Source organism: Cynocephalus volans, chromosome 4 (genome assembly GCF_027409185.1).
Source record: "Cynocephalus volans isolate mCynVol1 chromosome 4, mCynVol1.pri, whole genome shotgun sequence".
NCBI classification, from domain to species: domain Eukaryota; kingdom Metazoa; phylum Chordata; class Mammalia; order Dermoptera; family Cynocephalidae; genus Cynocephalus; species Cynocephalus volans.
In genome coordinates this window covers 45,422,511-45,448,528 of record NC_084463.1, presented here as the reverse complement: position 1 = coordinate 45,448,528, position 26,018 = coordinate 45,422,511, and the positions used below count along the sequence as shown (strand labels likewise).

General features: G+C 36.8%; 1 protein-coding gene across 3 annotated transcripts in view; it reads left to right on the top strand.

Annotated features, from left to right (window-relative positions):
• The window catches only part of LOC134375838 (zinc finger protein 208-like), a 56,632-nt gene that overhangs the window by 6,770 nt on the left and 23,844 nt on the right, over positions 1-26,018 (top strand). For 2 of the 3 annotated variants that reach the window (XM_063094587.1, XM_063094584.1), the window contains exon 2: positions 5,251-5,308. In XM_063094587.1, coding sequence (XP_062950657.1) covers positions 5,271-5,308 — 38 coding nt within the window. In that variant the 5' untranslated portion in view covers positions 5,251-5,270. Of the gene's footprint in view, positions 1-5,250; positions 5,309-6,632; positions 6,784-26,018 lie in introns of those variants that run through there. The other variant, XM_063094585.1, reaches the window with a different exon arrangement.

Sequence of the window (26,018 nt, the reverse complement as noted above, 5' to 3'; positions counted from 1 at the left end):
CTAAGGATAGCAGCCTTTGTCATATGTGTTCCAAATATATTTTCAGTTTATCTTTTTTGCCTGTGTTGCATTTTGATTTACAGAAGCTTTTAAAAATTATGCTGCCAAATCTGTTTTTCTGTGTGTTTAACATTGCTTTTGTGTTTGGTAGATGTTTTCTTTTGGGTTGTTTTGATGTTTTATTTTGAATTTATTTTTAAACTACTTAACTCTTTAATCCATCTGGAATCTATTTTGGTGTAAACTGTGAGCTGAGGTACTGTCTTACATTGTTTTCTAAATCATTCATTGGTTTCTGGGCACATTGGATGATGGACGTGTGCTGAGGAGATGAGTGAAGGTGCTCTCGGAGCAGCACCTCTGAGGATGCCGCCACTTCCCGTGGTTGACAAGGGGCAGTGAGGGTGTGGGGAAACTCCATCCTGTATAGCAGAGGGACAGGGTAAGGGGCAGGGCCAGGCATGTCTGGGTGGCAGCCTTGTCAGCTTCCCATGTGACCTCAGGCCTGCTTCTCTCCATCGTGGAGCTCTGGTCCTAGTTTGGCTCTCACTGCTTGGCCAGATCCAAGAGGCTGGCAGTCCAAGATCAGGGCGCCAGCAGAGTCGGTTCTGGTGAGGGCCCTCTGTGGGGCCTCATTCACAAGGGCACTAATCCCACTGTGAGGGCTCTGCCCTCATGACCCAGTCACTTCCCAAACACCCCCTCCTTGGGGCTTAGAGTTTCAACATGTGAATTTTGGGAGGATGCAGACATTCAGAGAATGGCAGAGCCCATTGGGTGCCAGTGTCACCCTTGCAGTTCTCAGGGTTCTCTTTGAAGGAAACAGGAAAACAAGACATGCTGTGCCCACTGTGTGAGGCACCTCCTGGTCCTTCCCACCTACTCCTCCAATAGCCCTGCCAGGCATACATTGCTCCCCCACTTTTGAGTGTATGGACAGACTTGGGGACACAAGAGATGAGAGACTTTCTCAAGGAAGGTCACACACTGATCAAGGCAGAATGGAGATTCAGACCTGGATCCCCTCCGTGGTCCCCAGTCTCCCCTGACTCTTCTGGGATGGTGTCTCCACATGTTTCTAACAGCCTCCCGTGCAGCCTCCTGCCCAGGGGCCTCCGTAGCACTCATGGGCCTGGTGGGGCAGCCTGGAGCCAGAAGGCCTGGCCTCCCCCATTCTTGCACACTCCTGGTTTTGTGTTCTCCAGGCCCAGTTCATTCCTTTCCGCTCTCCTCCTATCCTCCATGCATCCACAGGTCTTTATTATTTAAAGCCTGGGCCTGGCTGTATGCTGGGGGCTGAGTAGGAATGAGGGGTACCTAGGAGAGGAAGCAGCCTCCTGCTTCTAGGACGCTGTGTCTCTTGGGCCTCAGCTGCCAGACTGGCTGTCTCTGTGCAGTGAGGTTGGGCAGGATTCGTGGGCACAATTGAGTAACTTGATTTGCTGATTTAAGGGTCAGAGCTGAGAGAGACCGTGCCACATGTGCAGTGCTGAATTGGATTGTGGACTTCACCAGAAGCTGCACCAAAGGCTGCCTAGTGGGCTGAGCACTTGGGCCAAGCCTGCCCAGTGGATCCTTGCTGAGTCTCAAGGAAGCTGGCTTTCAGCCCCAGGGCCCATCCTGCCAGGGCACACCCTCCCCTCTGCCAGCCCTGCTTCCTCTTCCCTGGAGAGACTTAGGGACATGCCTGTGGTCTCCCTGACCACCATGTGCTGTGGGGGTCCTCATCTGCCACCTGCCCTGCTCCACAGGCACTTTTCAGCTGCTGTATGGGCCCCAGAGTAGGCCAAGCCCTGGGTGCACATCCCTGTCCGCCCGGGCAAAGCTTAATTCTTCTTTTCTGCCTGTGTGGCCTTCTCTGCTGCCTGCAGCCAGTGTTCCATCTTGTGTCTCCTTGGATGGTCTGTCTTTAGGTTTCAGGCCACTCAGTTTCCCTGAGACCTCAGTGCTCTGATAAGTCCAAGAAATTGATGATTTTATAGTTTGTAGCTTTTTTCTTTTGTGGGTTTTTTTTTTTTTTCCTATTTTTTGGTGGCTGGCCTGTACTTGTAGCTTTTTCTTATAGGTACATTAGGACCACACTCTTTCTAGCTTCCCACATCGTAGGCAGAAGAGGACTCTCTTGGTGTCACTTTAAATTGCATTTCTGTAATTATGAGTGAGCTCGAACGTCTTTTCATATGTTTAAGCACCAGTTTTATATTGTGTGTGAGAGCAAATTTTCTGGGTTTTTTTTTTTTCTCTTTACCTGCAGTTTTACTGAGCTCTCTGTATATTAGGGATTGGTATGAGTCAAATGTGTTCCCCAAATTTCAGATATTGGAAACTTGTTCCCTGCTGTGACAGTGCTAAGAAGGTAGGAGATTTGATTATGGTATTTGAAAGGTGAGGCCATTGACCAGTGTTTGAATTGTGCGGCCCTTGGGAATGGATTAACCCATTCGTGGTGTGGCAGGTTGATGGCAATGAGTTAGCATTGGTGTGGACTGGAGGCTTTATAAGGGGAACACATAGGACAGCTCTTGATCTTGCCCTTCTTGCTGTGTGATACCGTTTGCCACAGGACCCTGTAGAGACTTCCCACCCAGAAGAAGGCCCTCACCACCCGCGCCCCCTGGACCATGGACTACCTAGCCCCCAAAACTGTGAAAAATAAATTTTGTTCCTTCACAGACTACCCAGTCTCAGGTACTCTGTTTTAAGCAACAGAAAAAGGACTAATACAGGGATCTTATTAGCCTTTTATCTGTGACACATGTTGCAAATATTTTCTCTCAGCTGATCAGTTGTCCTTTTACTTTGCTTGTGGTGTTTTTGGTCATGCAAATTTTGGTTTGTTTTTTAAGTGTCTTCACATGTGTCTGTCTTTCCTTTCATAGCATCTTGATTTTGAGCCCTACCTAGGATCCTTTTCCCTACACACAGGTTAAAAAGGAATTCACTTAAAAAAATTATTTTGCACATACCTTTATTATTTTATCTTTTACATTAATAGCTATGATCCATTTGGAGTATATTCCTTTTATTATGTGGGGCATGTACCATTTTTTCCCCCAAATGGCTAACCAGATGTCCCAGCACCATTTAGTAAGATGTACTTCTTTGATTTATAATGCTGCATTCATCATAAGCTAAATTTCTGCATGTACATGGGTTTATTTTTAGGCTTTCTTTCTTATTCCATTGGGTTATTTATGTTTTCAATCAAAGTATCTTATAGAGACTTTCTAGCATTTTTCATAATAGCTCTGTTGTGATATAATTCACATACCCTAAAGTTCACTTATTTGAAGTATACAATTCAGTGGTTTTCAGTCTATTCAGAGTTGTACATCCATCACCACTGGCAAATTCCAGAACATTTTCATCAACCTAAAAGGAAACCCCATATGCATTAGCAGACACTTCCTATTCCCCTCCCCCGACTCCCTGGCCACCACCTGTCCTTCTGTTTCTGTGGTTTTGTATATTCTGGACAATTCATATCAGTGGAATCACATACATTGTGTGTGGTCTTTCAAGTCTGGCTTCTTTAACTAACAATGTCAGGATTCACCCATATTTTCCCATGTATCAGTACTTTCTTCACCAGGATTTTTTAAAGTCCACTAGTACTAGTGCTTTTTATTTGTTTATTTGTTGAGTGTTTTCCCAGATATACTCTTCTGTTTGTTTTCCCATATGAACTTCCCCATCAACTTGTCTAGCTCCATAAAAATACTTGTTGGTATTTTATTGAGATGGGAGAACTGACATCTTTGTAATATAGAGTTGTCCTATCCAAGAACAGCAGATGTCTACTTGAAAAGTTTTTCTTTTGTTAACTGTAAAACACTTTCTGGAATGTTTCAAAGTTCCCACTTAGAGATTTTCCCATTTCGTGTTAAATGTATTCCTATGTGTACTGTCTTCCTTGTTGCTAATGTAAATGGTGTTTTCTCTTCCATTATATCTTCTGTTTATTTGTGTATACGAAGGCTATTAATTTCTGTGTGTATGCCTGAGTTGGAAACCCTTCTTTACCAGTTACCAGCTGTGTGATCTTGGGCAGGTTACGTCACCTCTTGTGCCTCAGATTCCTCATCTGCAAAGTAAGATAATAGTGGCCCCACCTTACAGGGCAGTTGTGAGGATGAGCCTTGAGCTTATTAGTAAAGAACTTAAGTTTATTTACTGATAAGTAAAAACACTTACTAATCACTAAGTGTTATGGAAGTGTCAGGTCTTATCCTGTTACTTTCTAAAGTTTTCTTCTCTGGTTTCTGTTTCCTCCAGTTGTGTTTTCCTCATGTGTCTTGGGCCTTCTTTCCTGTCAGATTTCCCTGATGAGGTTCTGGCATGTATGGTGAGCCAACATTCCTGGACCTCCCTCTCATATGTCCCCTGACCCTCAGTAGGGGCCACTGTGCTCCCTGAGCACCACCCATGTTTCAGGGCCCACTGTCCTGCAAGCCAGCAGACATCCTGGGTCTTCTTTCTTCCACTGAGACCTAGTTTCCTCCCCCACAACCTCCCACCCCCAAAGCATCAGGAAACTGGAGGGAGGCCCAGTGGTGACTTTGGGCAGGTGCCCAGGATGTTAGGTCTGAGGGACCCATGGAAAATGTGGTCTGAGGACCCCTGGGGGGTCCCTGAGTTCCTTTCAGGGGTCCGCAAGGTCTTCCTTCTGCCAACTACATGCCTGTGTGGGCCGGATTTCTTCATATGCCCAGAACAGTGTGCTGCAGCAGCTCCCACCAGAGCAGGAGGAGAAGCAGCCATCCCTAGAGTCTGCCTGGAGACCAACATGAGTGTGAGGCAGTGCCACTGTCCACGCTGAGCTGTGTTTTTTAGAAAACAGTTACTTTAAATAAAAATGTTATTTATGTCAACAGTAATGGATTTATTCATATTTCAAAATGTGTTAATAAATATTTTTTACAAAGCCTCTGTTTTAGTTGTGAGGGGAGTACTTATTGGTAGATGTCATCCACATAAACCAAAGCTCATCTGGGCCAGTCCTGATCTGTGATCATTCATTAATCCAAAATTAAATTGTCTGATTTCTGCCAATTTATATATTTGTAGATGCATCTTCAGTGGGGTGTTTGTTGCCTCTTTTTGAGGCATAAAGGACTATTCTCCTTTAGAGAGCCTTGGTTCCCCCCACCCCCCTTTCCAGCTAATGTGCATTGGGTTCTGGTGAGGAGAATCTAGGATCAACTCACACTAGTTCTCTCCTTAATTCACTCCATTTTCCTTCTCTTTCAGTTCTGCTGCTACGGATTCATATGCATTTCAACAGCAACAAAATACGAATAAATCTTGGGTGAGTTGTTTATTGATTCTTTGTTCTGTTTTATATTGTATCTTATGAGCTTCATGCGGTCGATGAATTAAAATAGAAAAGTATAAGTAAAACTTATACTTTGAAGGAAATGTAGGTATGTAAGATAAAGTGGGCATGTAGCTTCAGCAGTTTAAGAACTGAGTTGTCCAAGTTGAATGCAAATTTGTCTCTGGTCTTTCTGATGTTGTGACAAAATGGCAGTTTGATTTGTTTTGTGATTGGAATGGAATCTGAGAGGACAGTATGCTAAATTTTTTATGGGAGATCAAGACTTGCTGATACCAAAGTCCATCTTCATTGATCACATAGATGATGTAGTAGAAAGGGTTTCTTTTGTTTGTTTGTTTGTTTTTTAACACCAATTTGTAAACAAATAGTTATATGCAGTGCAGTTACCTAGGGCTAAAGCACAACTCCGTTAATAAGGTTTTTCTGGAATTTATAAAACAGTGTAAAATAGTGTGGTCCCAGACAGCTTTTAGAAGCTTGATTCATGGATTAAACCTGGACCATGTGGAGGCTTGAGTTGATTCTCTTCAGTAACTCTTCATACATTTCGCTCAGTTGATTCATACATGCAGGTGTGCAGCACAGAACATGATCTTCTCCTGGAATTTGTTACTTTCTATCATGCTTTCTTTTTTTCTTCTGAATTCTTCTGCTTTCTCTTTGTAACATAGTTCATCCCAGCATTCCATCCTAGACACTGTTCTTCTCGCTCTGCAATTTGTCTTGTCTGATTTGATCTTCCATAGTCTGCACTCCTATTTCTCTCTAGTTTGTACCTTTTTTCCAGCCTTTTGACTATGGGTTGAAGTCCCTGTTGAATGCATATTTGTAGCTGTCAGAAATGTACATTAAGCCCTAAAATTCAAAACCAGTTTGCCTCAGTTTTTGACCACGTGCAAAATATACTTTGCCCCTTTCAAGAGCTGCAGAAATATTTTGCTAACATGGAACTGGCCAAAAGTTCAATTAAATCAGTTCCAGTGGCTTATCACCTGCCCCTCCGCATATGACCAGCACACAGTGAGGATGCTGGTATGAACATATGGGCAATTTCCAGCAGACAGGGCTGGTGGGAAGGGGAGGCACCTGCAGGCACTGGTCTCAGCAGTTAGTTATTTGTGTTGGGCATCTGCTCCCGTTCTTTGATTAGGGCCCAGTCCTGGTACCTGGGAGACAGCCTCATGCCTCTTCACTCTGCCCTCTGGGCTCTCTCCATTCTCTGTCAGTATTCTTTTTCCTTAAATGCCTGAGATTGCAGTTGACCAACTTGTTTTTGTCTATTTCTTGCTTACAGTAAGTTGGGGAGCCTGGAGAGAGATTAGTTGATGACATTTCTTACAGCCACATCTTGGGGTCTCATCTCATACACATGGATTCACATCAAAGACCCAGCTGGGTGAATGTCTGTTTCTCAGCTCCATTAACACTGAGAGCTCAAGAGGCAGGTGGGTGATGAGATGATGCAGGATGATTTTCAGTGAAATGTTAGGAGAATTCTCTGTTCAATATTTACTGTGCCATAACTAGAGTAATTGTTTCCAGACATAAAAATATAGCATGAATCTTATAAGGCTTGTAAAAGGATATTTGATAATTTTAAAAATTTGATAGGCTTGTAAAAGGATATTTATAATTTTCTGATGTATTTGAATTTGAATTGTATTTTTTTATTTTAATATTTTTTAAATTTAATTTGCTGTGTTCATTCACATTAAATTTCACCTAGTAAGACACAAATCTGAACGAATTCAGTATACTTATGTTTTTGTTCTTTTCAGTTTGAAAATACTTGAAAAAATTTCAAAACTTTTAGGAATACTTAAACTTATGACATCATAAAACATGAGATATTCCTAACATTATGCAGTAATGAATTTTTAACAGGTGGCTATAAAGATGGTTTTGTTTATTCCATTATAGTAATTGCTAATAAAGTAATTTTTTTCTGTTTACCATAAAATTATCTGTAAATATTCGTAAGCTAATGACTAGCTTAGATGAATGTGAACTAATATGAGTTCAAATATTTTCTTAAATCCAGATTTAGTATTTTAATTTTTCTAAATAAACTAAAACGTATAATTGATCAGAATATTAGGTTGAGTAAAATTTTTATAACAGTGAGTTAAAAATAATTTGCAATACTTGAAAAAATAATGTACATTTTCTAAAAAGTTTTGTAAGTTAAAATCACTGATGTCTTCTTCAAAAGTTTTGAGCTTTATTTGTCTATTAAAGCATATATTTTTAAAATAAGTGATAATTACATTTTGACTCAGTTACTGAGTCTTCACAAATTTTCTGTTAACGTTTTCTGAATTCAGTAGGGATAGAGTTTTCTCATACCTACACATCTTTGAAACAAAAGATAGAGAGGGTGGAATCAGGCCCACCTCACAACCTTGCCCTCATCCCTGAGAAGAAGTTCTGCAAACTGGCTTCCAGGGTAACAATACCCAGCTGAGCTGAAGTGTGTCCATGCCCTGGCTAAGAGACACAGCCCAGCCGTCATGCCCATGGCATACCCATCCCTGAGTCTTTGAGCCATTGCATGCCCATGCTTCTGAATGAGAAACAGCCCAGTTGAAGTGCCCATGCCAGGTCCACCCTTTGTCACAGAAGCAGTACAGTGACCCTGTCCCTGGTGTACCAGTGTCAGAGCCCCTGACACACCACATATGCAAACCCTCAGACTGAGAATCAGTCTAACAACCCCATTCCCAGTGAGCCACCCTGTGACAACTGACCAGAAGGGTGCTTGCACACACCTTCAACCTGAGAAACAATCCAGTGATTCCCAGTGCAATCCCAGAGCAATGAGGATCTTGAAGACATACCTAATGTGGCTTACAGTTAAAGAAGCTGAAGAGCCTACACTACTGCATCCACACAGAACAAAGTCAATGTACCCTTCACAGTCAACACCATAAGCCACATTTGAAAGTGAAAGTCTTTTCCCAAACTGCCTACTCTACAAAACTCAAAGAGACAACTGTTCCACCAGATGCACAGATATCAATTCAGGGCAACTAGAAACATTAAAAAAAAAAAAAGAAATATGATATACCAAAGAAACATAATAATGCCCCAGTAACTGATGCAAAAGGACATGTCAATAGGTAATTGCCAACTTGCCAGGAAAAAAAAAATTAACGATTTTAATGAAACTCACTCAGATACAAGTGAGTACAGACAAATAAAATCAGAAAAATAATCCATGACCTGAATGATAAATTTAGCAAAGATAAATATCATTTTAAAAAACCAAAAAGAAAACTTGGGACTGCAGAATTCACTGAATAAAATAAATATATCAGAGAATCTCAACAACGGACTAGATCAAGAAGAAAAAAATAATTTCTGATCTTGAAGACAGCTCATTAAAATAACCTGGAAAGACCTAAATAAATGAATAAATAAACAGAATGGAATAAACAGAGCCTGCAAGATCTTGGAGATACCAATAAGCAGGTATACTTATATCAGATAAAGCAGACTTTATATCAAAATCTGTACAAAGAGAAAAAGTAGGGCATTATATAAAAATAAAGGAATAAAAAACACAAGAGGATATAACAGTTAAAGATATATATGCATTCAACAATACCAGAGCACCAGATGTATAAAGAAAATATCATCAGATTTAAAGGGAGAGATGGGCACCAAAACAGTAATAGATGGGGACTTTAATACACCACTCTCAGCACTGCACAAATCATCTGGACAGAAACTCAACAAAGAAACATCGGGTTTAAATGATACCATAGACCAGATGGGTCTAACAGACATTGTAGAATTTTCCTCCAACAGGTACAGAATACACATTTTTTTATCAGCACAAGAAACATTCTCCAGAATTGACCATATGTTAGGCCACAAAACAAGTCTCAACAAGTTCAAAAAAATCAAAATCATAGCAAGTATTTTTTCTGACAACAATGAAATTTAACTAGAAATCATAAGAAGAGGAACTGTCAAAACTCTACAAATACATAGAAATTAAACAACATGCTCCTGAACAACCAATAAGAAATTAAAAAGAAAATTAAAGAATGTCTTGAAACAAATAAGAACAAAAACACAGCATACTGAAATCTACGGAATACAGAAAAAGCAGTGTTAATAATAAAGTTTATAGCAGTAAACACCTATATCAAAAAAAAAAAAATATTTTAAGACAACCTGATGGTTCACTGCAAGAAAATGAAAAAGCAGGAACCAACCAACCCCAAACAAGTAGAAAAAAGAAATAATAAAAATCGGAGCAGCAGTAAATGAAATTGAGACTAAAAATACAACACAAAAGGTCAATCAAATGAAAAGGTGATGTTTTGAAAAGAAAACAAAATCAACAAACTATTGGCCAGACTAACCAGGAGAAAAGGAGAAAATACCCCCAAAAATAAAATCATAGATACAAAAGATGACATTAAACCTGATACTGCAGAAATACAAAGGATCATTGTAGACTGTTGTTAGCCACTATATACCAATAAATTCCAAAACCTAGAGAAAATGGATAAATTCTTGGACACATAGTGCCTACCAAGAAGAAATAGAAAATATGAGCAGACCAATAACAAGTAATGAGGTTGAATCAGTAACTAAAAGTCTGTCAACAAAGAAAAGCCCAGGACCAGATGGTTTCACTGCTGAACTCAACCAAAATTTAAAGAACCATTAGCACTACTGTTTCTCAGACCATTTAAAAAAAAAATTGAAATGGACAGAATTTTTCCAAACTCATACTATGAGGCCAGAATTACCCTCATACAAAAGCCAGGCAATGACACACACACATAAGAAAACTTCAGGCCAATATCCCTGATGAACATAGCTGCAAAAAATCCTTAATAAAATACTAGCAAACTAAATCCAACAGTGCATCAAAAAGATGTACCATAATCGTGCGGATTTATCCCAGAGATGTAAGAATGGCTCAACATATGCAAGTCAGTAAAAATGATATGCCACATCAATAGAATAAATGGAAAAAAAATGACCATCTCAATAGATGCAGAAAGCACATTCAGTAGGATTCAACATCTTCTCATGATAAAAAGCAGATTAGGTATAGAAGGAAATTATCTCAACACTATAAAGGTCATGTATGACATACCCACAGCTAACATCACACTGAATGGGAAAAATCTAGAACAAGGCAAGGATGCCACTCTCAGTAGTTTTATTCAACACAGTAGTGGAAGTTCTAGCCAGAGCACTTAGGCAAGAGAAAGGAATGAAGGTCATCTTAATTGGAAAGGAGGAAGTCAAATTGTCCTGGGTTGCAGATGACATAATTTTATATAGAGAGAAACTTTAAAAAAACTCTATTTTAAAAAAAATCCTAGACATAAGCAAATTAAGTAAAGTTGCAAAATACAAAATCAACGTACAAAAATTAGTAGCATTTCTATACACCAACAGCAAACTAGCAGAAAAAGAAATCAAGAAAGCAACCCCATTTACAAAAAACACAAAAATGCTTAGGAATGAATTTAACCAAAGAGGTGAAAGATCTCTACAGTGAAAAGTATAAAGAAATTAAAGATGACCAGAAAGATGGAAAGACATCCTATGAACATGGAATGGAGGAATCAGTATTATCAAAATTGACCAATAGATTCAATGCATTCCCCATCAAATAACCAATGAAATACTTCAGAGAAATAGAAACAACAATCCAAAAATTTATTTGGAAACACAAAAAACCTCACATGGCCAAACAATTCTGAGAAAAGATAATACAGTGGGAGGAATCAGTCACCTTGACTTCAAAATATAGAACAAAACTATAGTAATCAAAACAGCATGGTACTTGCACAAAAACAGACACACACACCAATGGAACAAAATATGGAATACAGAAATAAATTCATGTACCTAAAACCAACTATTTTTGGACAAAGGAACCAAGAACATATATTGGGGAAAAGACAGTGTCTTAAAAAAGTGCTTGGAAAACTGGAGAGTCATGCTCAGAAGAATAAATCTGGAATCCTATCTCTCACCATATACAAAAGACAACTCAAAATGGATTAAAGACTTCGACTTAACACTGGAAACTATAAGACTATTAAACACAGGGGAAATGGTTCAGGATGTAGGACTGAGCAAATTTTTATGAATAACATCTCAAAAGCGCAAACAACAAAAGTAAAAATAAATGGGATTATATCCAACTAAAAAGCTTCTGCTCAGCAAAGGAAACAATCAACAGCATGAAGAGACAATCTGCAAAAAGGGAGAAAATATCTGTAAACTAGTCATCTGATGGGATAAATATCCAGAATATACAAAAAACTCAATAGTAAAATAATAATAATAATAATAATTCAATTTAAAAATGGTCAAATGAGCTTTATATACATTTCTCAAAAGAAGAAATACAAATGGCCAGCAGGTATATTTAAAAATAATAAATATCACTAATCATCAGAGAAATGCAAACAAAACCACAATGACATATCATCTGACCCCACTTAGAATGGTGATTATAAAAAAGACAGAAAAAAAACAAATGCTTGTGAGGATGCAGAGAAAGAGGGACTCATACATTGTTGTAGGAAATGTAAATTAGTACAGTCATTATAGGAAACAGTATGGGGGTTTATTAAAAAAACTGTAAGTAGAACTACCTCATAATCCCGCAGTCCCACTACTTGATATATATCCAAAAGAAAGGAAATAAACATGTTGAAGAGATATCTGTACTCCCACATTTATTGTGGCCATATCCACAATAGCCAAGATTCAGAAACAACTTGTAAGTGTCCATCAACAGATAATTGGATAAAGAAAATTGTATAGTTTATACCACAATGCAGTACTACTCAGCCATAAAACAGAATGAAATTCAGCCATTTGCAGCAACATGGATGATCTTGGAGAAACTTATGTTAAGTGAAATAAGCCAGGCACAGAAAAAGAAATAGCTCATATTCTCACTCATGTGTAAACTAAGTGTTGCTCTTATACAAGTAGAGAGTAGAATGGTGGTTAGTCGAGACTGGTAAATGTAGTGGATGGGAGATAAGGACAGCATGGTCAATGGATACAAAATTATAGCTAGATAGGAAAGAGAGTAATATTTAGTATTCTATAGTCCTGTAGGGACACTAGAGTTAACAATTTATTATATAATTTCAACTAAGTAATAGGATTTTGAATGTTCCCAACACAAAGACATGACATATGATTAAGGTGATAGATACCTTAATTACCCAGATGTGATCATTACACACTGTTCAAATGTACCCATATATCACATTGTACTCCACATATCTACATAATTATCTCAGTCAATTAAGAAAAAATAAATTTAAACAAGTTAAAGACAGAAGTATAAGCTACCAGTAACTTGGAAGAAAAATAATGGGAAGTTAATACTTACTGGGAGCAGAGTTTATGTTTTGGATTACAAAAGTTTTGGAAATGGATAGAAGTGATGGTTACCCAGCATTGTCAATGTAATTTACTCCACAGAATTGTATGTTTGAAAATGGTTAAAATGGAAAATCTTATTACACGTATATTTTTTACCACACCACAATTTTTTTTTTAATTAAAATTAAGTAAAACATTTACAAATTTGAATACTACTCTAATTTCATCTTTATGTGTTAATGTTGTACTGGGTGCAGATAACTTTATATCTAAGAAACTCTTCATTTTAACAAGCACTTCCTTGTGTGAGACTCTGCTGAGAGTATAGCTTAATTTTTATGTGAATATATATACATATTGTAATGATGAACAAGCTAACTGTACGGTCCGGCCCCGTGGCTCACTCCGGTGAGTGTGGTGCTGGTAGCGCCGAGGCCGCAGGTTCGGATCCTGTATGGGGATGGCCGGCCGAGTGCGCTCACTGTCTGAGCATGGTGCAGACGACACCAAGTCGAGGGTTGTGATTCCCTTACCAGTCAAAAACAAAAACAAAACAAAACAAAACATGGATGAATCTGGAGAAAATTCTGTTAAGTGAAATAAGCCAGACAAGGAAAGAGAAATACCTCGTTTTCACTTATAATTGTGTGCTAAGAAAGAAAAAGAAAAAAGACCTAAACAATTCCTTGAACTTTCAGAATACTAGAGGAGGTGTGGTGGGGGTGGGGGTTTGGGGAGGGATATGTTGGGTAAAGGGCATAAAGAAAAATCATGATTTGTAATAATAATATGCTTATAATAAATAACATTTTTAAAAAGGATAGAAAAGTATGATACCATGAAAACATTTATTACTTGACGTTATTAGAAGAGAAACGTTATCTAACTAGTATTTACATTCTGACATATATATGTTTTATGATTTTCATTGTTTCACAACACTCCCATACCCAAAATAGCTGTTTTCTATTTTCCCATATGAATATTTTACAGGGTTTGAAACGTATGTAAAAAGTTCTGATTTTCAGAACTTTGTTTCAAAAGGCAGCTATAATACCATTGGCTAATTAAAAGACTAAAGGACTGTGATTTTAAAAGTTCAAATTAATAGTAGTTTATATACACCCTGAAATATGTATTATTACTACTTTGCTTGTAATTTTATTATAAATATAACTCATGTCAGTCTAATTCAACTCTCCATGCTTAGTAAAGCACAGTTTGTTCAGAATCCTGCTGGTCTTTTACTAGACTTTTGTAATAAACATTAATCATCATTATTGTATGGCAGGGATATTTGATGCTAACATCAGATTTAGAATATTATCATTCAAAGGAGGTAATGAAAAAGTCACTGCTCTGAGATCTGTAAGGTGCCCATAGGCATGTAAAAACTGAAAGTGTCCATATGCCAGCATTAATCACATGACAGTGGGAGGAAGGGGACTGAGTACACATCACAGCAGGAATGTTTTCCCCCCAGTTTATACCACCAGTTTTCTAAATAAAATAGATTTTAACATTTTAAAAAACTTGAACACATTTAATAAGAACTAATCTTATTTGCAAATATCAATTCATTAATGGATTGCATAAACACAATATTTTTGTACTATACTTCTATCCATTATTCATCAAGTGTTAGAGCAAAAGAGATTTATTCAAATTATCTTTTATCAAAATATTTCAGCAGTTATATGGTGACATCAGCATAAAGTGAGTTGGAATAATTATCTACTAAAACTAAGCAAGTTATTTACATAGATTTTAGGAATTAATTTTATTACATGGAATATTAAGATGTGTTGGTTTAGGACTTCTGATCAAGATGGCAGAATAGACAGTCCCCAGTGTCACTCTCTCCCACAAATGAGCCAATTTATAACTATTAAAAAGCAACAACAGCCAAGCTGGGGCCACTAGAACTCAGGGGAAGAAGAGAGACTTAGAATTCCTGAAGTCAGGAGAAGCCATGATGAGAGAAAGGACTGCTCCGAATGTTTCAAGCCCCAGACATTTTAAGACTTGCCCTGGTGAGCACATGGAGTAAGAGCTTGCAAAAGCCACAGCTGTGCCCTTTGGATGAGGTTGCTTGGAGGCTGCAGGGGAGAAGAGGGACTTGGTGGCCCACAGTCCAGCAAGACCACTAATGGTTCCTGTGGACCCACACAGGAGTGAGGGGCCACAGACAACTGAAGAAAGCCATTCAGAGGCCAGTGAGTCATCAAAAGAGACTGGCAAACATCCCACTCTATGGGAAGTCTTTGGAGTATGGGCAGTAGGGGAGATGGGCCCACCAGGGGGAACACTGGGGCACAGCATGGTCAGCTGATCTGCCCCTGAATCAGCACAGAAGCACTCATTGAAGACTGGTCAGGAATATAGAACTGGGGGCGGGGGTGAAGTTTGCTGAAAAAACTCAGGCTCAGACCAGAGTTTCAGCACAATGCAGGTGTACCAGACCTCACATGACCCAGAAGTACATACAAGGTCAACAATTAAAACCTGATCTGCACGTAAAGCCTTCTCCAGGGAATCAGCAGCAAAGCAGCAATTTACCTCAATTACGGGGCTCAAGGGCTGGTCCCCACAGGAAGTTCCCCCATTTTAGAAGTAAGCAAAAGACAACAAATTAGTTCCAGTGCAGAGTTTAAGTGGTGGGAACAATGAATAATCCAACACAGAACTGAAAGAAAAATGGAATACAGGTCAGAGACAAAGTCTGATATTAACTAGTAAAGGCCTAACACCACCAAAAAACATCTATAAAACCTAGAAGGACAGGAAGTGCCCCGGGCTCCCCTGCCAGAATGAGGGCGGTGCCATGGGCCTCAACCAAGGCTCACCTCCTTCTTATTCCTCCTACCCTATTTCCTTGCTCTTCCCCTCTCCCTCTCCCCGCCCAACTGCTCCACAACATCTTAGAATGTAAAAAAAAATTAATAAATACATTTAAAGAGAAAAGACAAAAAGAATCTTAAAAGAAGCAAGAGAAAAGCATCAAGGCACCTATAAGGGAGCTCCTTTCAGGTAACAGCATACATCTCAACAGAAATTCTACGGGCCAGAAAAAAAATGGGATGACATATTCAAAATACTAAAAGAAAAAACTCTGAGCCAAGAACACTAGAGCCAGCAAAGCTATCCTTCAGAAATTAGGGAGAAATAGTGTGTTTTCCAGACAAACAAAAATTTCAGGAATTCACCACACATGACCATCCCTGCAAGGAATCTTCAGGGGAATCCTTCATCAGGAAAGCAAAAACAATAATCACTCATCTTACCAGCTATAGATCTATTCACATTTTCTGGGTTTTTTTAAATAATTCAGTCTTGGGAGGTGTTGTGTTTCTAGGAATTCATTCATTTCATCTACATGATTTAACGTATTGACCAACAATTATTCATAGTATTCTTTTATAACCATTTTGATTTCTGTAGATTTGGTTGTAACGATCCCTCTTTCATTTCTGATTTAGTTATTTGAGTCTTCTCTTTTTTTTTCTTAGTCCGTCTGGGTAAAGGTTTGTAAATTTTGTGGATCTCATCAAAGTTCCAACTTTTGGTTTTACTGATTTTCTCTTCCTTTTTTTCTGTTTTCTATTTCTTTTATCTGTGCTCTAATTTTTATTACTTACTTCATCTGCTAGGTCTGGGCTTAGTTTGCTGTTCATTTTCTAGTGTCCTAAGGCGCAGAGGTGATTGTTGGTTTGAGATCTTTCTCTTTTATTAATGTATGCACTTAGATTAAATAGATTTCCCTTTAAACTACATATATATATTTTTTGTTTGTTTGTTTGTTTGTTTGTTATATTTGGAGTTAAAAATACCTAGTTAATTTTAGTGGTTTTTTATCCTACCTTTTCACTTAATATTATATCATGAAAATTTGTCATAAATACTCTTCAAAATTAGATTTTAATAACTGCATAATGTTACATTTAATGGAGGTCCGTAATTTATTTAGCAGTTCTCTTATTGTTGGACATTCAGTTTATTACCAATTTTTTACCTTTATATAGCTCTCACATTTACACACATAAATATACACACACAAATATATGTATATATATATTCTTTGACTTTTTGCTTATGGTTTCAAGAAGTAGGATAACTGGTTGAAAGTATATGAACATTTTATAAACTTCTGTTTATCAATCCAATCTGTTCTCTGTTCTTCAAAGTTTTACCAATTTATAGTTATATGAGATTTTGACATTGTTTCTTTCACAGCACCAGTATTATACAATATCACATTTATTCAGTTTGAGAAATGAAAAATATCATTTTTCTGTTTTAATTTCCATTTATGTGAACATCTTAGAATGTATTTGTTAGCCATTTATAATTCATTTTTAACAGTTGTTTATACATTAAGGAAGTTAATCTTTGTTACATTTGTTTCTTATCAATTGACTTTACATTCAATTTGTGATGTTTCTTGTTTGTATGTTGAGAAAATAATTTTGTATTTAAAATAAAAAATAATTTGGGTCAGGCCGTGGCTCGCTCAGGAGAGTGCAGTGCTGATAACACCAAGGCCATGGGTTCGGATCCTCTATAGGGATGGCTGGTTCGCTCAGTGTCTGAGTGTGGTGCTGACAACAGCAAGCCAATGGTTAAGATCACCTTACCGGTCATCTTTAAATAAATAAATAAATTAAAATTAAAATTAAAAATCATTTAAAATAATTAAATAATAAAGTTTAAAAATTTTCATTTCTAATCCCAAGAGATAACCATCTACTCCCGACTAATTCATGCCCCTTGTTCTTTAAATGGCTATCACATACTGAAAAAGAGTTGGTCTACTTGATCTTCAAATGGTGTCTTCATCCAATAAGGCTCTTCAGGACATGGGTTCTGAGGCTAGATATGGAACAACTACGGTTCCCATGGATTAAGGTTGACAGATAAAATATTATTATTGTATTATAACTTTTGGAAATTTATCTGTACTGCAAAAAACAAAAAACTGATAGTTGCCATTAATATGCCAAAAAGAATTTTTTTTTAACCCAAATTTTAAACTTAACTGTGTGGCCTGTATTTTTATTTGATGAATCTTAAAACTCCACCGAGGAAGAATCTTGGAAATTGTAATAATATATTAAAAACTGAGGAGAAATTAAATAGGAAAAAAAATCATTGAGGTCATCTATAAGTTTAGTCAATGTGCAAAGGAAAATTGGGTCCTTTCTGATCCATTAAAATATTAAAAATTTAAAAGCACTTCTTTGCTCTCACTGTTAAGAAGTGATGACTATGGACTAAAAACTGAGGATGAAGACCTGAGCACTCTCAGAAGACAGATAATACAGGACAAGTTCATCCTCATTACACTGGTTTTTACCTCAGGCAATTATCAACATTTTAAATCCCTACATGTATGAACAATCATCGATAATGATGAGGAAAATAACAGCATTATATCGACCAGGAACAAAATATTTCTAAGGCTTTTGGGCTTAAATCACATGTCTAAAATAAAAAGCAAGACTATAATGAAAAGAAGAAGCTGTTTATAAGAAATCAAGTGCTATTTTGCATAAGACAGATGTTTTTTGAAGTAGTGATATTTGGTAAAATCTATTTCTACATCTTTATAGTAATATATATTTTAGGTCTGCATTATTTTATATTTAATATTATCATTTGTACAGTGATCTTTTCACACTTCTTGATTTAGATTTAAGTATGTAACCTATATGATAGAGTAATTTGTGTTTTATTTTATTTTTATATTAATCAAAGTGTAATTTTCCTCATGAATTATACCACATTCTACGAGCAGCATTTTTACAACCTGTAACTGAACATCAGCAGCATAAAAAGATTATGAGAATTGCAGATGACAAGGTGAGGGAGGGTTGAGTAATTTAGTGGCAATAGTCAGCAACCTGAGAAACACGGGTGGCAGTTTCAGGAAAAGAATACCCCTTTCCCAACAAAATTTGTTTCATAAGAAAAAAACTTTAAAAATCATAAAAATGGCAAATAAAAAAATACGATAAACATCATGCACCCCTGAATAACTGAATTGTTTGTAGCATACTATTCTTTAGCATTTGAACTTAGCATATGCTGCAGCTACATGCACAGTGCTTGCTGACAAGGATATTGATAGTTTCAAGGCATTTACTTCTCAGCTCTCCTGGGGAAAGCCATAGGCAAAGAAAGTGTCACTGCCAAAGTAGCATAGAGTGAAACACTGGAAGAGCTTGATCAAAAATTCTGTGCTACAAAATTTAAAAACAACTAAATAATCTGCTTCCTGTGTGTTTTTCTAACCACCACAACCAAGAAAAAAAAGTAGCACTTTTTTTTCCTAAAGACTTGCATGTTTTATTTTATTTTATTTTTTTTTTATTATTATTTTTTTTTTGTCGTTTTTTCGTGACCGGCACTCAGCCAGTGAGTGCACCGGTCATTCCTATATAGGATCCGAACCCGCGGCGGGAGCGTCGCCGCGCTCCCAGCACAGCACTCTACCGAGTGCGCCACGGGCTCGGCCCTTGCATGTTTTATTTTTCACCATGATGACTGTTTATCGTAGTAATAAGAAGATGAGAGTCACATCACATCTGGAAATGTTGGTATGTAGAGATATCTCCAGTTTGGAAATCAGAATTTGAAGGGATGTATTCTGTTTTCCACTTAACACTGATTAGGAATAATCAATTTCCCTTCATTCTGATATAGTCCTCTCTAAACGTGTACATAAACTTTCAACTTTTAACATCATTATTTCTCTAGAAAACATAAAATGTTTTAATGTTCAGAGATGGCTTTCTACTGTTATTTCATTTCAGTTTGATGTCCTCCTGCTTCACAGATGGAAAACAACTCTATTTTTTGTTCTCTTTTCAAACTATTCTGATTCCATTCTGTCTTACATTTAAAAAAAACTGAATTCAAAATGTTCTTGTTTATTTCAAAAATAAAATTTAAATTTGCTTGTCATATTTGTGAATATATGTCTTAATTAGCAAGCAACAATTTGTAACTTTCAGAATAAACAGAAGAGAAACAATATTTAAATGATTTTTTAAATACTGTAAGATAATGCCATTCTTTTAAATTTGGCGAATTATTTTTCATCACTAAACTATCTCGACCAAACTAATATATAGAAAACTTCCTAAGTTTTTGCTTATTTGGAAAACATAAAATAGACCTAAATTTATTTTAAGAAGGTATATGAAATTATGCTGAATTTTAAAAGCAGCTATTTAAGTATGGTGCTTATTAACTCTCCAAATACTTGATGAAATGACATGAAATGACTTTTCAGATACGTATGTAGTAGCCAGAAAAAAATTTCTCTAATGGCCACTACTGTGGCATAAAAGAAGAAAAAGGTCTTCACAGTCATCTTCTTACACTTAATTAATATAAAATACTGATAATATCCTATGTTTTATGATATAATTCCAATCAGTTCTAAAATATTGTAAATATAATGAAGTGACTACAAACCTAAAATTTAAAATGTATTAACTATGTTGTTCTGAATTAATTTGAGGCGGGGAGGGGAGCCTCACTTGGTGGTGATGGCCTTGATGTCCTTAGGCTTAGGTGTTTGGCCATCTCTCCTGCAACACCAGGGGCACAGCCATCTGCAGCACACTGGACATGATGGTCCAGCACGTGTTGTTGGGTACCAGGTTGGGAGTCACCCAAGCAATGTGCCCAAGATGTTGTTGACACAGATCATCATGCCCATGGCCTTGTAGGAGATGCTGGTTTGGGGTGCATCTGCTTCAGCACCTCCTACAGTTAGGTGGAGCAGCTCTTTCAGTGGGGATTCCTGTGCCTCCTGCCTTTCTTCTTCTGACTCTTGGTGGTGGCTTCTTGTATCCCTTCTTGGAAATGATATGCTCTTGAGGGTGAGCTCTTGCATGATGACCACACTGCTGCTTGCCAGGGAGGACTGGGTGGGCAGCACAAAGGTGGTGGGGTACGGGTATGCCGGAGTCCAGCTCCAGCTGGTTCTTGGAGCCTGAGAAGGATGTGTGGAGTTGGCGAAAAGAAAAAAAAAAAGATGGCCCAATGATGTCTAGTGCATCAGTGGACGGTGAACAAAAGCCATTCTCCTTTATTTATACCATGTCTATCCTCTGATTACGTAAAGCAAACATTTTTCATCAAGTTAATATTAAACTATGAACATAAAATAGATCAATACAATATTTAAGTCACTCCTTTTTGATTATGCTGAATCATAACTTTTTAAGGAACTACATGTCATTATTTATAAATCATTATCTTTAGGAAAGTACATATCATTCTTTAAAAAGTGACAAAAGTAGTGAGTTACCTCAATCGGTTGTCTTCAGTCAGTCACAGATCATAATCTCCCAGAAAAGTCCATATCATTCTTCAAAGTGAAACCAGCAAGCAAGAGTTACAAACTGAGGTCTGTGGCCAGTGACCAGAAACCTCACGGTTGGCAGCACATGCGGTTCTTAAGTAAAACATTTAACCCTTACAACATATGATTTACATATCCATCACCTATTTTGATTTTAATTTTTTATCTTAATCAACTAAAGGCAACAAATATTTTAAAAAGCACATCCTTTTATAACATGATTTAACTATTTGTGTAAAACGATTCTTTGTTTAAAAAATTTTGAACAACTTACAAGCCCAAACCTAACTGATTTTTCCATAAACAAAAAAAATTTTTTACTCATATTTAATCTTACCATACCAATATTTGTCTTCTATATATGGCCCTGTATAAGAAAGAGGGGGGGTCTATCAGCTCATACATATTATATGCTATTTCTTCCTCCAGGAGCCCACCAGACTTTTAATATTTACAACACAATTGTCGTCTCTGACAGTGGCTGTGGCACTAAATAGCTGGAGCAGTTTTTTCTTTCTCTCATGTTGGCTTCTCCTGCGTTCATGCACTCTGTAGGTTTCTCCTCTTCCCCTGAGCTTTAGTGGCTCTGGCTTGGCTGTTGTTGCTTTTTTATAGCTGTATATTGCTTTGTGGGAGAGAGTGATGCTGGGGGACTGTCTATCTGCCATCTTGACAGGAAGCCTCCTATAGTTTTATCTGTTATGTTTAGATGTACGATCCATTTTCAGAATTTTTTTGTTGTATGATTTGAGTTAGGGGTTTTACTTCCTACATTTGCTGATGGATATGTAATTTTTTCCAGCGCCATTGTTGGAAAAAAAAAATGTTCTTTTCTCTTTAAAATTCTTTGGAAACTTTGTCAAAATCAGTTTACCATAAATCAAAGTGTTTTTTATTGGACTTTTCATTCTGTTGTTGTTGTTTTTTTTTTTTTTTTTGGTTGTCAAGAATCCATAATTATGTTAGTATCACTCTCTTTGTTTGTGTAACTGTCTAGTGAAATTTGTTATTAGGAAGTTTGAGTCATTTAAGTTTTCTTTTCAAGATGGGGGATTTTAGTTTCTCTTTCATTTTCATATAAATTCTAGAATAAGCTTGTTAATTTCTGTAGACATACAATTGGGAGTTTGAAAGGATTGCATTAAATTTTTAGATGAATTTGAGGACTGTTTTCATCTTAGCATTATAACATTGAACATTGGATGTGTTTGTATTTACTTGAATTTTCTTTGATACGTTTTAGCATTATTTATTATTTATTTATTTACTTATTTAGTGTAAAAGGCATGCACTTTTTTGTTAAATCTTCCCTGAATATTCCTTTCTTTTTTATGCTATTATGGTTGAAATTGTTTTTTGTTTGTTTGTCTGTTTCATTATAAGGTTACTCATTGCTAGTACATAATGAGTAATTGGATTTTTTTTTATGTTGATCTTGTATCTTATGACTTTGGTAAATTCATTTGTTTCAATGGGTTTTAGTAAATTTCTTAAATATTCTTATTAACAAATTTATGTCTTTGTAATCAGTGACAGTTCTACTTTTTTAATTTTCAGAGTTTTGTTTGTTATTCTTATGTAGGTTTTGCTGGCAAATATTTTTGATTCAATGTTAAATGGAGTGGTAGTAGTAGGCATTCTTCTTTTTTTCTCAGAGTTTGAGCTAAAGCACCAGGGTTTCACCATTAAGTATAACATTAGCTGTAGATTTTTTTCCTAGGTACACTTTAGCAGGTATAGAAAGTTTCTTTCTATTCCTAGATTGCCAGGAGTTTTATAATAAATAGTTATCAGATTTGTAAAATGTTTTTCTGTGTTTGTTGAAAGAATCATTGCATTTTTTGTTTAACCTGTTAATATTCTGTATTGAACTAATTGATTTTGGATGTTGAGTCAAAATTGCATGTGTAAAATAATCCCATTTGGTAATGTGTAATAATTTTTGTATGGTGATGAATTCAGTTTGCTAGTTTTATTGGGGATTTCTGTATCTGCACTTATCAGGAATTTTTATTTATATTATTTTTTCATGTTATTTTTTGTCTACTTCTCATATCAAGGTAATGCTATTCTCATAAGATGAATCAGGAAGTGTTACCTCATTTTTTGTGTGTGTGACAAAAATTGTTTGTGGACAGAAGGCAACAGCCAGTGCCTCCGTGTTTAGGGATACCAAGGCAGGTAAAATCCCCAGGCAACATTCCAGCCTGCCTGCACAGAAAGCAGGAGCCAGCACCGTTACGACCATAGTGCATCAGGCAGGCAAAAACCCTGAGAATCCCTCCACTCTACCCACACAGAAGGCAGGAACCAGCCCCACCATGATCTAGTAGGCCCCACATCACTTCTGTGCTAGTCATCAACAAGAACCACCATCACAATTTCTATCACTGCAAGGATGGGTTGCCACCACAGTAACAGCCGCTACTACTGTGCAGGTGACTTGCAAAATATTCAGCTGCATTGAGACAAGGAGAGTCACTAGAGGAGCCCGGAAAAGGTGAAGGAAGTCTTCCTCCTCAAAGTCCACTCCAGAGTTATAGAAAAAGGAACTGATGTACCAGATATCAACATAGATTTACTAATAACATGAGAGAAAAGAAAATACGACACTGCCAAAGAAATAAAGTAATTCTCAAGTACTAGACCATGCAGAACAAGAAACCCTTGAAATGACTAAAAAGGAATCCCTAGTAACTATCTTAAAGAAACTCACAGAGACAAGAGAATACTCAGTCAACCCAATGAAATGAGAAAAAGTCTCCAGAATATAAAGGAGGAAATTTAAAAATAGATTAATACTTTTAAAAACAATGCAGCAGAACTCCTGGAACTGAAGGGTTCATTCAATAAAAAATATATAAAAAATAAAAAGCAAGCAAAAGCTCAAGCAGGAGATTAGAGCAAGCAGAAGAAAGAATTTTTGATCCTGAAGATGATCTTTATTAAATAACCCAGGAAGACAAAAGAGAAAAAGAAGGAAAAGGAATTTTTAAAAAATGAAGAAAGTCTAAGAGAGCTAGCAGACAACAATAAGTGCACAAACATCTGAATCATGGGTGTTCCAGAAGGGGAGGAGGAAGGTAAAGACATTGATACTCTATTCAATGAAATAATAGGGGAAAGCTTTCCAAATATAGAAGGAGACACAGACTTCAGGTTCAGGAAGCTCAAAGGTCCCCAAACAGATTCATTCCAAAAATATCCTCTACAAGACACATTATAGTTAGACTGGCAAAACTCAAAGACAGAGAGAATCCTAAAAGCAGCAAGAGGAAAATATCAAATCACTTATAAGGGAAGCCCCATCAGACTAACAGCAGACTTCACAACTGAAACTGTACAGATGAGAAGAAAATGGGAAGTGGGATGACATATTCAAAATACTAACAGAAAAAAAACTGCCAGCCAAGAATACTATAACCAGCAAGGCTATCCCTCAGAAATGATGGATAAATAGTGGATTTCCCAGACAAACAAAATCTGCAGGATTTTATCACCATCTGACCAGCCCTGCAAGAAATTCTCAATGGAATCCTGCATCTGGAATCTGAAAAATAATGACCACTACTATGATATACAAGAAAGAACAAAGCCCACTGGTAAAACACAAATGCAAATGAGTAATAAAAAAGAAACTAAATCTTACCAGCTCAGAAAACCAACAAACATTGATGACAAATAATAAAAGGGGATGTTTTAGAGAGAATATCTGAATGAAAAGAGAAAATGCCAGGAGTAAGACAATACCTCTCATAAATAACCCTCTGTGTAAATGAGTTAAGCTCCCCAGTCTGATGGGTTAGATTAAAAACTAGACCCAACTATATGTTGTCTTCAAGCGACTCACTTCACCTACAGCGATGCACACAGACTAATAATGAGTGGATGAAAGGAGATATAGCATGTATCTGGAAACAAACAAAAAAAAAGAGCAGGAGTAGCTATTCTTGTATTGCATAAAATAGGTTTTAAAAACCATAATAAGAGACAAAGAAGGCCACTATATAATGATAAAGGGATCTATCTAGCAAGAAGAAATGACAATCATAAATATATATGCACCCAACACTGGAGCCCCTAGATATATAAAGCAAACACTATCAGACCTAAAGAAAGAGATAGACCCAAACGTGATAATAGTGGGGAACTGAACAATCCTTGCTCAGCATTGGACAGACCGTCCAGGCAACAAATCAACAAATAAGCACAGGATTTTAACTACATTTTAGACCAATTGGACCTGGCCGAGATCTAGAGACCATTTCATCCAACAGCCACAGAACATACATTCTTATCAGTACATGGAACATTCTCCAGGATACACCACATATTAGGTCACAAATCAAGTCTCAACAATTTTTAAAAAATCAAAACTGTCTCAACTATTTTTTCAGATCACAATGGATTAAAACTAGAAATTAATAACGAGAATCTCATAACACTGTCCAAATACATGGAAATTAAACAACAGGCTCCTAAATGACCTATGATCCCAAGAAGAAATTAAACAGGAAATCAAAAAAATTCTAGAAAACAGGAAAATAGATACATTATATCAACATCTGTTAGATACTGCATGAACAGTACTAAGAGAGAAGTTTATCACAATAAATGTTCATATCAAAATAATAGAAAGATTTCAAATAATGCTAGTCCTTGAAGAACCAGAAAAACAAGAATGATCCAATCCCAGAGTAATAGATGGGAAGAAATAGTTAAGATCAAAGAAGTAAATGATATAGAGAACCCCAAATTGACACAAAATATCAATGAAACAAAATAGAAAAACTATTAGTAGGTCAACTAAAGAGAAAAAAAGAAGAAGAGAGAAGACCCATATAACAAAAGTCAGAAATGAAAAGGAGACATTACAACTCGTATCACAGAAATGCAAAGAATAGTTAGACACTGTTACAA